This window comes from Eleutherodactylus coqui, chromosome 10 (assembly GCF_035609145.1).
Source record: "Eleutherodactylus coqui strain aEleCoq1 chromosome 10, aEleCoq1.hap1, whole genome shotgun sequence".
Taxonomy (NCBI): Eukaryota; Metazoa; Chordata; class Amphibia; order Anura; family Eleutherodactylidae; genus Eleutherodactylus; species Eleutherodactylus coqui.
The window spans coordinates 66,622,858-66,639,027 of NC_089846.1; the positions used below are offsets into that span (position 1 = coordinate 66,622,858).

At 44.8% G+C, this 16,170-nt stretch overlaps 1 protein-coding gene across 1 annotated transcript in view; it reads right to left on the bottom strand.

The window, feature by feature from the left end:
* The window catches only part of LOC136580566 (uncharacterized), a 48,742-nt gene that overhangs the window by 20,896 nt on the left and 11,676 nt on the right, over positions 1-16,170 (bottom strand). The window contains exon 2 of the mRNA XM_066581216.1: positions 10,097-10,233. Coding sequence (XP_066437313.1) covers positions 10,097-10,233 — 137 coding nt within the window. The remainder of the gene's footprint in view (positions 1-10,096; positions 10,234-16,170) is intronic.

Below are 16,170 nucleotides of genomic sequence, written 5' to 3' on the forward strand. Positions count from 1 at the left end.
TCACAGGTACCCAACTGGCATCTTCATTAAATAGTACCCGCAAAACACCAGTGTCAACATCTACAGTGAAGAGGCGGCTGCGGGATTTTGGGCTTCAGGGCAGAGTGGCAAAGAAAAAGCCATATCTGAGACTGGCCAATAAAAGAAAAAGATTAAGATGGGCAAAAGAACACAGACATTGGACAGAGGAAGACTGGAAAAAAGTGTTGTGGACGGATGAATCCAAGTTTGAGGTGTTTGGATCACAAAGAAGAACGTTTGTGAGACGCAGAACAAATGAAAAGATGCTGGAAGAATGCCTGACGCCATCTGTTAAGCATGGTGGAGGTAATGTGATGGTCTGGGGTTGCTTTGGTGCTGGTAAGGTGGGAGATTTGTACAGGGTAAAAGGGATTCTGAATAAGGAAGGCTATCACTCCATTTTGCAACGCCATGCCATACCCAGTGGACAGCGCTTGATTGGAACCAATTTCATCCTACAACAGGACAATGACCCTAAACACATCTCCAATATTGTGCAAGAACTATTTACAGCAGAAGCAGGCAGCTGGTATTCTATCGGTAATGGAGTGGCCAGCGCAGTCACCAGATCTGAACCCCATTGAGCTGTTGTGGGAGCAGCTTGACCGTATGGTACGCCAGAAGTGCCCATCCAACCAATCCAACTTGTGGGAGATGCTTCTAGAAGCGTGGGGTGCAATTTCTCAAGCTTACCTCAACAAATTAACAGCTAGAATGTCAAAGGTGTGCAATGCTGTAATTGCTGCAAAAGGAGGATTCTTTGACGAAAGCAAAGTTTGATGTAAAAACAATGTTATTTCAAATACAAATCATTATTTCTAACCTTGTCAATATCTTGGCTCTATTTTCTATTCATTTCACAACGCATGGTGGTGAATAAATGTGACTTTTCATGGAAAACACAAAATTGTTTGGGTGACCCCAAACTTTTGAACGGTAGTGTACATTCTAGGCACAATGATGTCAGGAGTTCAGAACAGTGACACTGTGGCCTCTGATTGGCAGACAGCAGTCACCTGACTTCTGCTGTCAACACAGACCAGGAGAATCGCGGTGCTGCTGCACTGGATCGCCAGGGTTGAGGATGGGTAAATACAATGTTTGTTTTTTTTAAACTCTAATGGCTCTAATTTTAAAAGGTAATTTTGTAACCAATCTCTTTAAGGGTATGTTCACACGTTGCAAAAATGCTGCAGATTTAATGCAGTGGAAAATTCTGTAGCAAAATCCATGGAGTTTCCACATCATCACCATTGATGCAGATTTTTACTTGAAATCAGCTGCAGATCCGCAGCTGATTTTGGCCTGCTGCTCCACTCACCTCACAATCAGCAGCCCCTCACTGGAGTGCACAGATCAGCTCTCACTCTGCAACTGCTTCTAATCGCTGCGGCCGACAGCTAGGTGATGCACCCACTTCTGGCATCACATAACTGGCAGCTGTGGCCCTCAGTAGCGATTGCCACGTGAGGGATGTGAGGGTTGCTCCATCAGGTTCAGTGAGGGTCTGCAGATTGTGAGGTGAATAGAGTGGCAGGCTGAAATCATCTGCAGATCCGCAGCTGATTTGGGATCAAAATCTGTAGCAATGGTCGGCAACTTGACTCTGTTTTTGATACGGAAATGCTGCGCCTTTTGTGACAGAAAATCCATAGCATTTCTGCTATGTGTGAACATACCCTCAAAAGAGACATTGTTATCATGCAGAAGGCCATGTAAACAGAATGAGGCTAAAAAGCCAGTAATAAGAATGCTGGTGCCATTACTCCATAGAAGCACCTGCCTATGGGCTGCATTCCCAGTGTCCCTGTTCTCCTTATTTCTAGTGCTCAGCGATACTAGACTGCATGCATGACCTTGGTGTCTAGACAGCAAAAGAAAACTGGAAGCCACACTGTCAGCAACGCAGCACTTTCTACTCACAACAACACTTTTAAAGGGGTTATCCAAAATTTTTCTGAAACATATGACCTATCAGAATTAGCCATCAATAAGTGATTGCTGATGATCAGCTTTTTGAAGGGGCTGCGGTGCTTGTGAGAGCCGCAGCATGACAGCCCAGCCTAAAGGTCCTTTTACATGGGACGATTTTCAGGCCCAAATGTTCCTACAGACACTCGTTCAACCGGCAATCAGGCTGCGTAAAAGGATAAGATGCTCACTGGTTGGCTGTACGTCTCCTGTGTAAACGGCCAATCAATGACAGTTGTATGCACTGAACGATTGTGTTACCAATCAGTCATCCCCATACAGTAGGTAATCTACCTACGTACATGAACGGAATGAGCGCAGACCAACCTGCTCCTTGTCGGTTAGTGGTCATTATCATGGACAATTGTGAGGGAATCATGGCAGAGCTGATGGAATTCCAACACGGTCAAATTGTTGGGGCCTGTATGGTGGGTGCCTCTTTAACAAAGGCAGTGGAGATTTTTAAGGCATCACGAGGCACATTATCCAAGATTATGACCACATACAGTAAGACTGGAAAAACCACATCCAAAAAACACCAACGTGGATGGAACTATTTGCTGAGTGACAGAAACAGATGATCATTGTGTAAGGTTGTGATGAAAAAGAAGCAGACTACAGCTTTGGTGTTTCCATATTTTTGTCCACCCCCTATATATATATATATATATATATATATATATATATATATATATATATATACACTAGCTGATATACCTGGCCTTGCCTGAGTTAATTTGATACAGGTGTTTACGTGTAGTTTGCATGGAAAATGTTATTAAAGGGGTTGTCTCGCGGCAAACCTCAAAATTTTACCTTACCCCATTCCCCCTGTCACCCCCCTGGCATAAAATAGCAAAGTAAAGCGGTTTTTAAGCCGCTTGCTACTTACCGATCCGACGAAATAAGGACTTTATAAAATCTTCTCCCAAGATGGCCGCCGGTCCTTTCCCAGGGATGCACTGCGGTTTTCTCCCATGGTGCACCGTGGGTCTTCTCCCATGGTGCACCATGGGCTCTGTGCGTTCCATTGCCGATTCCTGCCTCCTGATTGGCTGGAATCGGCACACGTGACGGGGCGGAGCTACGCGATGACGCGTAGAAGGGGGCGGAGCCAGAACGCCGCTCGTGCCTGGACCGAGCAGAAGGGGAGAAGACCGCACAGCACAAGCACGTCTAAAAAAGCAAGAAGACATCAGAATTAGACAGATCCATGGCGACGGGGACGCTAGCAACGGAGCAGGTAAGTGAATAACTTCTGTATGGCCAATATTTAATGCACGATGTACATTACAAAGTGCATTAATATGGCCATACAGAAGTGTATAACCCCACTAGCTGCCGTGAGACAACCCCTTTAAGTTAAGGTCACTTTAATGTAACCGAGGAATGAAATATGTATACACATAGAGGAGTTAGATTTTCCTCAGGTTGCATGTACTGATGTCCCTCTGCAGAATGTGCCACCCCTCCCACTCTCCTCATTTAGGACCTAAAGAATGCTTGCGCCAAATTTCACACTTGTATGACACCGAGAAGTTACATTACATAGGGGTGCACTTACTTTTGCAACTAGCGTTGAATAATCGAGCTGTGGCCCCTTTGCTTTTCCTATTTAGGACCTAAAGAATGATTATCCCAAATTTCATGTACGACAAATTTCATTTTGTACGACATCGGGAAGTTAGAGAATTAGATTTGGTACGTTACAAAGGGGCACCAATACTTTTGCACTTAGCATTAAATTTTCAAGCTGTGACCCCTTTACTTTTCCTATTTAGGACCGAAAGAATCTTCCTGCCAAATTTGATGTTTGTACGACATTGGGAAGTTAGAGAATTAGTGGCGAGTCAGTCAGTCAGTGAGTCAGTTAGTGAGGACTTTCACCTTTATATATATAGATATATAAACAAGAACCTTCCCCAACCCTTTGGACCACCCAGTTAGTCTTAAGACCCTCTTCACACTCAACTTCTCTCCTCTTCATTAACCCATGCAGTCCCTAGCCCTTTCCTTAGAAAATACAGTGTCAACAAAGGGAGCCCCTCTGTCCTGAGCAAGTTTCTCACCTCTGTGAAGTCCACATGCCCTAATAAGTTCATATGGGTTATCCTAATAAAATACCCGTGTTTACTGTATTTCCACTAATGTAATGTTACTTGCTGGAAACTGACTGTTCTGCTTCCCCGAGCACAGCATGTAATAAGCTATCTTGTTAAAGAAAATGGACCCAATGAATCAATTGCAGCCCATTCAATGAGATTACATTGTTACATGGTGAGATATTGTGCTAAACAAAATTGCAATTTGCCCTTTATTTTCTGCAAAGGGCATAACGTTTATTAAGATATGTGAACTGGATGAGTGTATGTGATGGAAGTACATTAGGACGGAGCAGGAGAGATTCTGATAATAGAGAAGGGCGGCTGTGGCGAAATCTTATAGATGCCATCAGCAGAATGTAAAATGTCATTTATGGCAGCCTGTATTGTGCAGTGTTAACACCAGTGATAACTATCAGCATTTTTCAGTCCTGCTCATTCACCTTCTAATAACATTATCTAGTACAATTTTCTAATATCATTCATAGATCAGGATCACACAATGGCATCCACAGTACGGTCAGGCAGCAAAGAAAGCAAGTAGGATGCACAGCCAGAGGTATAACCAGTAGAAAGAGGGAGATTGTGATCCTGCTGTATAGAGCCTTGGTGAGACCTCATCTGGAATATTGTGTTCAGTTCTGGAGACCTCATCTACAGAAAGACATTGATAAGGGGATTATTCTGATTGTCATGTTGGAGTCAGGAAGGAATTTTTACCCCTAAATGAGAAAAAGTGGCTTCTACTTCATTGGGATTTTTCTTGCCTTCCTCTGGATCAACATTAGGGGGTAATAGGCTGAATTGGACGGACATATGTCTTTTTTCAGCCTTACATACTATATTACTATATAGTCGAAACAGTCCAAAGATGGGCTACAAAAATGGTGGTAGGTCTGTAGGACAAACTTATCAGGTAAAACATTTATATAGCCTGAGGAAAGAAGGAAGAAGAGGGGACATGAGGGAAACCTTAATATATGCTACAGGTATAATTATGGTTCAGAAGGGAAGTGCATTTATTAGGAAGATTAACGCAATTCTCTGAAATTAATTGGGGGAAGATCAGAAACAAGGCCAGGATTAAATATTACATTACTCAAAGAGTTGGAGATGCATGGAACAAACTTTTAGTGTACCTGGTTGGACTGAACAATATATGACTGCAAGCTGCCTGGGATAAGCATAGAGGTAATATAAGAGTAGACGAGATATACCAGGGGGTCTTTTTTTTATTTCCGTCACTGCTACAGCAGGCACTAAGAAAATCTGTGGTTTAGTGTATGTTCACATTGGCGTTCTTTTATCTGTTTTTGCTGGAGCAGTTTTTTTTCTCTTAAAAAAAAATAAAAAAATTATATATATATATATATATATATATATATATATATATATATATATATATATATATATGTATATATATAGTTGATGCAGACGAAGGGTTTATTCAGACGACCGTATATTGACCGGGTTTTCACACTCGACGGATATACAATGTCCCTCTCTGCAGGGGGAGGAGGCTGGAAGAGCTGTGAGCGTGCACTGAGCTCCCGCCCCCTCTCCGCCCCTCACTCATATTTGCAATGGGAGTGGGCGTGGCAGGGGCAAAGCTAATTTAATAAAAAACAAAACTTAGCGCCGCCCCTGCTCCCATTGCAAATAGTGGCGAGGGGCGGACAGGGGAGCTCAGTGCACTGCTCTTGGCTCTTCCAGCCTCCTCCCACTGCAGAGAGGAGTGTGGAAACCTGGCCGATATACAGTCATCTAAAGCCGCTCTAAGACAAATAGATCAGTTAAACTGTTCTGTCAAAACACCGGATGTCAGGTTCTTTTTGCATCAGTTCCTAGGGCTACATCAGCATTTTGCTTTTCATTTTTAATGGATCCGCTTTAAAAAAAAAAAAATGAAATGGACTGCAAAATGAATTTAAAACAGAACCAAATGGAAACCACAGTTTTTGTGTTTGTTTTTAAACGGATCCAGTAGACTATCAAAAAAACTGATCATTTGGTCAGTTTATTCCTGTTTCACTTTATTTACATCCGGTTTTACCAATCCGTTTTGTGTACTTTTTTCTTTTCTATTAAGTGCATGCTCAATTTACAAATGGATCAATTAAACAGAAAACATAAATAGAACCAAATAGAAATGCTAATGTAAATGAGTCCATGCTATCCTGATTGCAGAAGGCTTCATACCGGGCAAGCACATCAGTGTGGTATGTATACACGGTGACACAAGGGTATGTCCTATGGCACAGTGTTAACTTTAAGACCCATGTCGGAACTGTGACCTTCAATGTAGGTGTGGTCAAAGGGTTAATGCACAGTGTGATTTTGGGACATGATTTTCCTGTGTTCTGGGACTTGTGGCGGAAAATGACAACCCCTTCTAAAGAGGCTGGCGCAAACCCCGCTGACCTTACACCTCCGCAGGAGAGCGGGGTAAATGTGGACATTGAACCAGGAAATGTAACTTTTCCTCTGCAGGTCTTGGTTGGAGATGATGCTGAAGAGGAAGTCTACCCCTCAGTTCAGGATGTGTCCGATCTGGAAGATGCACCTGAGAACTTTGGGACAGCCCAATTAAGGGACCCCACTCTTGTTAATGCAAAAGAGAATGTTGTTAAAATAAATGGTGTGTTACAGAAACCAGGTTCTGACCAACGGTTCCCCCATTTTGCCATGAATAATAACTTGCTGTATAGAGTAACAAAAATAGGCGAGAAGGTGGTAGAACAGTTGGTCGTGCCAAAGCCGTACAGGCGCAAGGTGCTAGACATGGCACATAATCATGTGTTAGGAGGACATTTAGGAGCTGATAAAACACAGGATAAAATTCTTCAAAGGTTCTTCTGGCCAGGGGTATACAAGGACATAAAGGAGCACTGTGAGTCATGTCCCACCTTTCAGAGCACCACTTCTGTGTCGCACTTCCGCAGTCCCTTAGTGCCTCTCCTGATTATAGAGGTTCCCTTTGACAGAATTGGAATGGATTTAGAGGGTCCTATAGTCAAGTCGGCTAGAGGACATCAATACATTTTGGTTCTGTTAGATTATGCCACCCGGTACCCTGAGTCAATTCCTTTGAGAAGCCCTACTGCCAAAAACATTGCACTAGGATTGTCCCTTATGTTCTCCAGAATAGGTCTTCCCAAGGAAATCCTCACGGACCAGGGGACCCCGTTTGTGTCCAAAGTAATGAAAGAATTGTGTCACCTCTTTAAAATTGATCACATACGAACCTCCGCATACCACCCTCAGACGGATGGGTTGGTAGAGAGGTTCAATAAGACCCTGAAACAAATGCTAAAGTGAGTAGTAGAGAAAGATGGTCGGGACTGGGACCGTCTATTACCTTACCTCATGTTCTCCATACGGGAGGTACCACAGGCTTCTCGCTTTTTGAGTTGCTATATGGTTGGCACCCCAGAGGGTTGTTGGATATAGCCACAGAAACCTGGGAGACCGAGTCGACTCTCTATAGGAGTGTCATAGAGCACGTGGCTTAGATGCAGGACTGCATTAATACTGTAATGCCCATTGTCAGGGAACACTTGCAGAGGGCGCAGGAGGCCCAAAGCAGAGTGTACAATTGTTCTGCCAGGGTGAGAACTTTTAGTCCCGGTGACCGAGTTCTCATCTTGGTGCCTTACTGTAGAGAGTAAATTCCTCGCTAGATGGCAGGGTCCCTACGAAATCATTGAGAAGGTAGCGATGTAAACTATAGAATGCATCAACCGGGAAAAGGAAGCCATATCAGGTGTACCATGTTAATTTAATAAAACCCTGGAAGGATAGAGAAGCTTTGGCTACCTCAAGCATCGGGAGGGGTGGGCCGCAGCTCTCCCTGCCCGATGTTAGAGTAGGTGAGGCCCTCTCGGTGTGCCAACGGCAGGAGGCAAAAGAGTTCCTGCAAAGAAACAGAGACAAATTCTCTGACCTGCCCGGTCATACACACGTCATAAGACATGACATCATAACTGAACCCAGAATGAATGTAAACTTAAAGGGGTTGTCTCGCGCCGAAACCTTTTGTTTTTCTTTTCCATAGCCCCCCCGTTCGGCGCAGGACAACCCCAATGGATGTGTTAAAAAAAAAAAAATACATATTACTTACCCGAATCCCCGCTCTGCGACGTCTTCCTTCTTCCTACTTCTTCCTTCACCAAGATGGCCGCCGGGATCTTCACCCACGATGCATCGCGGGTCCTTTCCCATGGTGCACCGTGGGCTCTGTGCGTTCCATTGCCGATTCCAGCCTCCTGATTGGCTGGAATCGGCACACGTGACGGGGCGGAGCTATGATGACAACGTGGTGACCAGCTATCCGGCACGAGCGGCCCCATTTACCAGCCAGAAACACGGACTACGCAAGCGCGTCTAAAAACGCCAGAAGACATCAGAATTAGACGGATCCATGGCGACGGGGAAGCTAGCAACGGAGCAGGTAAGTGAATAACTTCTGTATGGCTCATATTTAATGCACGATGTACATTACAAAGTGCATTAATATGGCCATACAGAAGTGTATAACCCCACTTGCTTTCGTGAGACAACCCCTTTAAAACCGTATAGGATTCCAAAAGCACGTAGGAAAGCAGAGGGCTTGTTGCAGTACAAAGACATGCCGTTTGGTTTACATGGCGCGCCTGCTATCTTTCAAAGGTTGATGAATTAGATTTTGAGGTCTCACCATAACTATTCTGCCGCGTACCTAGACGATGTCATAGTCTATAGTACCAATTGGGAGAGTCACCTTGGGAAGGTACAGGCCGTCATGGATGCCATAAAAGGGGCAGGTTTAACCTTAAACCCTGAAAAATGTGCACTGGCCCTGGAGGAAGCCAAGTACCTTGGCTATGTTATTGGCCATGGCGTCATTAAACCCCAGGTCAACAAGATAGAGGCCATACAGGCATGGCCTAGACCCTTGACGAAAAAACAGGTCAGAGCCTTTTTAAGAATGACCGGGTACTACAATAGATTTATGCAGAACTTTGCCTTCATTACAGCACCACTTAGGGACTTGACAAAAGGGGGCAAGTCGGTAATGGTGGTGTGGACAGCCGAGGCCGAGCAGGCCTTTCAAAATTTAAAGTCTGCCCTTTGCCAACAGCCAGTGTTGATAACGGACGACTTCTTGAAAGAGTTTATTGTGCAAACAGATGCCTCTAATCTAGGGTTGGGTGCAGTGTTGTTCCAGTCCATAAATGGAGAAGAACATTCAGTACTGTATTTAAGCTGGAAACGTTCTCCTGCGGAGAAGAATTATGCTATTGTTGAATGTGAATGTTTAGCGGTAAAATGGGCACTAGAAACGTTAAAGTACTATCTCTTGGGGAGAGAGTTCAAATTGGTGTCAGACCATGCCCCCTTGACCCGGATGGAAGAAAATAAGGAAAAGAATGCGAGGGTGACGAGGTGGTTTCTTTCACTTCAGAACTTCAAGATCACCCTCGAGTATAGACCAGGCAAGTCACAAGGTAATGCTGATGCCCTGTCTAGGGTGCATTGCCTGATCCACCAAGAAGACCCAGCCATCTGGTCTGGAGAAGAAGGGGGGGGGGGGTGGATATGTAGGCATTTAAAGGGTGAAGTTGTGGATGGAGTATACCTCCCTTCCAGGCTTTTAGTCTGGACAGGGTGGCGCTCCAGTCCACAACTTCACCCTAGTCCTCAGGAAGCGCAGCTGTAGGCCCTGACCTCATTACTGGAGCATAAAAGACTACAGCTCCAGGAAGTAAGGGCCTGACAGCCTGAGGAGGAAACCTCTGAGCACTTGGTATGGTGCAACCTGAGCTTATGTTTTGTATGGACTTGAGCACACTGCGCGGTGCCTATGCAACGTTGAAGGACACTATTTTGCTTACTGTGCTGGAAAAATAAAGCTTGAGGTGAGTTTATCTACTGTTTTGAAGTCCAGTGTGTTGCTGCTGCCCCTCCCCTGGAGGGCAATATATCACAAGTGGTATAAATGAATACTCTTTTTCCAGGCTCACTTTGTCTATAGAGTGCTCTGTACACAAGGTTGTACTGTCTTCACACCACCAGCGCCCGTCATGCTGTATTGTGTGCACCTTCTGATCATCTGTCTGTGATTCTTCTCCTTCTGCATCTCCGAAGGCCACCCAAGTATCTATGAGTGGAGAAAAAAAGTGGATTTATTCATGGCATTGGTAGTTATCCACATATATGATAGCCACTATACGAGTGATTCGACAATGTTTGTCACGCAGTAGAAATCTTATAACATTAAATTTTATTGCAAATGCTCTATAGCAATGATTGGTAGCTGTAGTGGCCTTCTGATTGTGCACTGCAGCTGTCAATCTTTGAAGTACAGCATCTGATTGGACAGAGAGGGAGAACACCAGAGGTAGAAGCCCCACCCATGGGGCAATTGCACTGGGCTTTAAAAGTTGGGAATTAAAAGTTGAATTTCATAAAGATGTGGCTGCTGACAGCTATAACCTTTTACCTGCCGATTAAGGATCCACCTCGCAATCCAAAGCAAGACAGGAACTATATGAATTCACTGTTCCAATTTTGGAACATTGGCAGATACCTCTCTGCTCAAGGGCTTTATTTGCCATTAGGCACTGAAGGGCCAGTGCCAAGGGCATCCAGTCAATGAAGGGGGGGGGGGGGGGGGTTGTAGGAGCAGCCAGATTTGTTTTGTTTAATTTAGTTCCATCTCCTGTCAGGTGCATAAGTGCCTGACAGTCGTCCCAGCGACTATCGCTCCTATGCTTTCATTGAATGGTAGCAGAGTGTGCTGGAGATCTCTTCTGGACACCCACCTCCATTCACTGCAAACAGGCAATCATTCAATGATTGAATGACTCTTGTTTACATTGAACGAGAAGTCGCTCGCTAGTTGCTTCGTTTCAGTGAACTGAAAAGTAGCGATTATCAATGACAGAGTGATTTCTTTCTCAGTGCCCTGTCGGTTGCTGTGTGTACACGGGCCAAATATCGCTGAAAATCACTGTTTCAAGTGATTATTTGAGCGATAATTATATTATTATAATCTCCCTGTGTAATTGACATCTTGCTCAGGAGCCTTTCCTTGCTTTCCATTCAAGTATTCCTTCCAAAAACAGTAGTCAGATGAAACTCTGGATGGCTCCAAGACTCTCATTTCTGAAACAGAGACCAAAGCAACAAGGTTTCCGTTTGGCCAAACAGAATAGTGTAGTTGACAATGCTATTTTGGCTGGCTGAAGTGCAGGAAATGAAAGAAAATCTGGTGAAATGGAGACCAAAGCTTGTAGCTTTGGTCTCCATTTCAGAAACGACAGCCTTGGAGCCGACCAGAGTTTCATCTGAGTGCCTTTTTCGGCATGTTAGACAGAACACTTAGAAGGGAAGCCTGGACAGATGAGGTAGCAGTGAAGCTTTACATGCACATTTGGCACATATTTTGCTGTAGATTAAACCCCTTTGTTTGGAGAGGTGAAATCCACAGTGAAAATCCGCAGCATAAATTGACATGCTGTAGATTTGGATTTTTCCTGCAGCATGTGATCAAGTTTTTGAAATCTCATCCACATTGCTTGTGTTGTAATACAATACTTATTTTCCGCATGCAAATCCACACTGGAAAATACGCAGCGAATACACAACTTCTGGAATACCCTAAAACTGTCTCTCTCTGTATAAGATGTGATGTTATGTGTGCTACTATGTAAGAGCGCATTGCTGTGTGAAAACATTCAGATGTTTCAGACATATTTTCAAAATCTGTAGTTTAGATGAGATTTGTACCATGTTTTACAACATATCAAGGTACAGTTTACTACAAAAAAGAGGACTGTATGTTTACTACATATTGTTTTTGATGGGTCCATTTTATAACACCAGTTGATATATTTTTTTTGACAGAGGCAAATGTAAGCTTGGTTCTGGAACCTTATCTATTTAATAAGCATGATTCTGGTACCATACCTATGTAATCAGCTTGGTTTTAGTGCCATATCTATGTTGTAAGCTTGGTTCTGTTACCATATGCATATAGTAAGCTGGTTCCTCTTGCCAATTTTAAATAGTTGCCTTGGCTTTGTTGCCATATGTATGTTCCAGTAAGAGCAAAGTCTCTGCCAAAGGCCTCTGGTAGTTGCTTTATTACTTCTCCCCAATAATAACCCATGCATGTATATGGAAGAATTGGGAGTGATAGCTGTTGTCTAACAAGTAATTGACTGACCGGTATCTAAGGTATATGGACAGCAGCTTTAACTTGACTCACCCAAAGGGTGCATGAGCATTAAAAGTGCATAGGGCAGCGTGACTGCTAAATCAAAATACTAATGACCACCTGTCCGTGAGCGACTGTGTGAGTGTGTGAGTTTCATATAATGATGTCACTGTCATGTAATCAGTCACTGGGCCTCTGAGCTCCGCCCCTGATTACATGACGATGACTTCATAACAGGCCTTTCATCCATGTGCACTGAATGAGGGATTTCATGTGATGAGTCACCGGGCTCTGAGCTCCGCCCCTGATCACATGATGGTGATGTCATCTCAGATCCTTCATCCTGGTGCACTGAATGAGGGATCTCATGTGATGAGTCACCTGGCTCTGAGCTCTGCCCCTGATTACATGACATGGACATCATCACAGGTCCTTCATCCCGATGCACTGAATGAGGAATTTCATGTGATCAGTTAACGGGGCTCCACACTGTCTGGCTCTGTTGGTTTAGCGTCTGTGATGATGTCACCATCATGTGATCAGGGGCAGAGCTTAGAGCCCCAGTGACTCATCACATGACGGTGACATCATCACTGGTTCTGTAAACTGCTGTCCGGCTCTGCTGTTTTAGGACCTGTAACCAACTCCAATCCCTTTCACTGTATTATATTATAAGTGGTGCATTGTGCCACCAGAAACACTGGTATAATTTCTTAATAATTACTAGTATGGCCCTACTAGACAGGAGGCTTTCACCACCTTGATCCAGCCCTGGATAATGTCATTGTTGTTAATTTAATGCAATTCTCCATTTTGTCCCTGAACCAGAGTGGGGAGTAATATTACATGCCTTCTTGCATTTGCTGTGGATCTGCTGATTTCTGGACCCCTCTTTGGTTTTCCAAGATGACTGCACCACTCCTCTAACTACCTAATGCATATTGTTCATTAGCAGTATATTGGTTGTTTAAGATAACACAATGTTCTCTGATTGGCCAGCACCGCTTTCTTTTTAGTGTCTTAAACTGTTTATGCACAGCATGGCGATCTTTTAAGACTAAAGATATGCACAGGAAAGGGCAAATTCACAGCAGAATGCTGCATGCAGAGGGCGGCAGGTAATATTTCTTAAACGCCCTCCAACCTCAGAGCAAACATTGTCTTTCTTGGACCAGAGGGTCACTTTCAATATTACAATTATTTCAGAAACTACTTTATCAGTATAACCAGTAAAGTTTTGGCAAGAAAGGTACCCCATATATTGTACTGATGAGTCCTAAGAGGCTTTAAACAGCTGTATACAGTGTCAAATAAACAGTTCTCTAATCCTAGGCTATATCTGTGCTATCTACTAGTGGCTCTTGGTGCATTAGCTGCTATTGGTAAAGGGATTATTTGCATGACTCCACCCACTATTTTTAATTTTTCAAAACAAATAGTGAAGTCGCTGTGGCACTATGTATAGCGGATCCTACAGAGCAAACCAGAGACCAGCTTTTCTGCAATCACTCCCCCACAAGGACTGTATGGAAACCACAACAGATGTACAGGAAAAGGGAGTAAGTCAAGCGTAGGATAAAAACTCTTTCTCTTTATTGAAAAATCCAGACGGACATAAAGGAACAGGATTAGAGATGAGCGAACACCAAAATGTTCGGGTGTTCGTTATTCGGAACGAACTTCCCGTGATGCTCGAGGGTTCGTTTCGAACAACGAACCCCATTGAAGTCAATGGGCGACCAGAACATTTTTGTATTTCGCCGATGCTCGCTAAGGTTTTCATGTGTGAAAATCTGGGCAATTCAGGAAAGTGATGGGAATGACACAGTGACGGATAGGGCAGGCGAGGGGCTACGTGTTGGGCTGCATCTCAAGTTCACAGGTCCCACTATTAAGCCACAATACCGGCAAGAGTGGGCCCCCCCCCCTCCCAACAACTTTTACTTCTGAAAAGCCCTCATTAGCATGGCATACCTTTGCTAAGCACCACACTACCTCCAACAAAGCACAATCACTGCCTGCATGACACTCCACTGACACTTCTCCTGGGTTACATGCTGCCCAACCGCCCCCCTCCCCCCCCCCCACAGCGCACACCAAAGTGTCCCTGGGCAGCCTTCAGCTGCCCTCATGCCACACCACGCTCATGTCTATTTAGAATTGCGTCTGCCATGACGAGGGACCGCAGGCACACACTGCAGAGGTTGGCACGGCTAGGCAGCGACCCTCTTTAAAAGTGGCGGAGCGATAGCCCACAATGCTGTACAGAAGCAATGAGAAATAGAATCCTGTGCCACCGCCATCAGGAGCTGCACACGTGGGCATAGCAATGGGGAACCTATGTGCCACACACTATTCATTCTGTCAAGGTGTCTGCATGCCCCAGTCAGACCGGGCTTTTTAATTCATAGACACAGGCAGGTACAACTCCCTATTGTGAAGTCCCTGTCGACCCACAGCATGGGTGGCTCCCTGGAACCCACCGGCGGTACACAGAAATATCCCATTGCATTGCCCAACACAGCTGAGGTAGTAATGTTGTGCTTAACCCTTTCCAATCCAATTTGTATATGGTTTTCCTAGGGGGCTTACTCTTTTTCTGCCGTTATACAACGGCGCTATATGCTGGCTAAAGCCAGTACTGCATGAGCTGACACGTAGGATAGGCTCCGACAGCAGAGAGGCTGGCAATATACAGTAAGAGAACCCCGACGGACGTCTACCAACAACGGAGCTGTACAGCCTTAAACCCTAATGTCTTCACAGGTCACACAGTGGACTGGAAAGGGTTAATGCAGGTGGGCTTCGGCCCACACTGCATGCCCCAGTCAGACTGGGGTTCTTTAGAAGTGGACACATGTAGGTTAAACTCCCTGTGGACCCACTGCCTGGGTGGGTGCCAGGAAGCCACCGGCGGTACATAGAAATATCCCATTGCATTGCCCAACACAGCTGAGGTAGTAATGTCGTGCGTAATACAGGTGGGCTTCGGCCCACACTGCATGCCCCAGTCAGACGGGTTCTTTAGAAGTGTACAGATGTATTAAAAACTCAGTGTGCACCTACAGCATGGGTGGCTCCCTGGAACCCACCGGCGGTACACAAAAATATCCCATTGCATTGCCCAACACAGCTGAGGTAGTAATGTCGTGCTTAATGCAGGTGGGCTTCGGCCCACACTGCATGCCCCAGTCAGACTGGGGTTCTTTACAAGTGGACACATGTAGGTTAAACTCCCTGTGGACCCACTGCCTGGGTGGGTGCCAGGAAGCCACCGGCGGTACATAGAAATATCCCATTGCATTGCCCAACACAGCTGAGGTAGTAATGTCGTGCGTAATACAGGTGGGCTTCGGCCCACACTGCATGCCCCAGTCAGACGGGTTCTTTAGAAGTGTACAGATGTATTAAAAACTCAGTGTGCACCTACAGCATGGGTGGCTCCCTGGAACCCACCGGCGGTACATAAAAATATCCCATTGCATTGCCCAACACAGCTGAGGTAACGTCAGCTGTAATGCAGGTGGGCTAAAAATTAATTTGATTACACTGTAGGCGAGGGCCCACAAAAATTGCTGTATCAACAGTACTAATGTACATCCCAAAAATTGGCCATGGCCAGCCAAGAGGGCAGGTGAAACCCATTAATCGCTTTGGTTAATGTGGCTTAAGTGGTAACTAGGCCTGGAGGCAGCCCAGTGTAACGAAAAATTGGTTCAAGTTAAAGTTTCAATGCTTTTAAGCGCATTGAAACTTATAAAAATTGTTCTGAAAAATTATTTGAGTGAGCCTTGTGGCCCTAAGAAAAATTGCCCGTTCAGCGTGATTACGTGAGGTTTCAGGAGGAGGAGCAGGAGGAGGAGGAGGAGGAATATT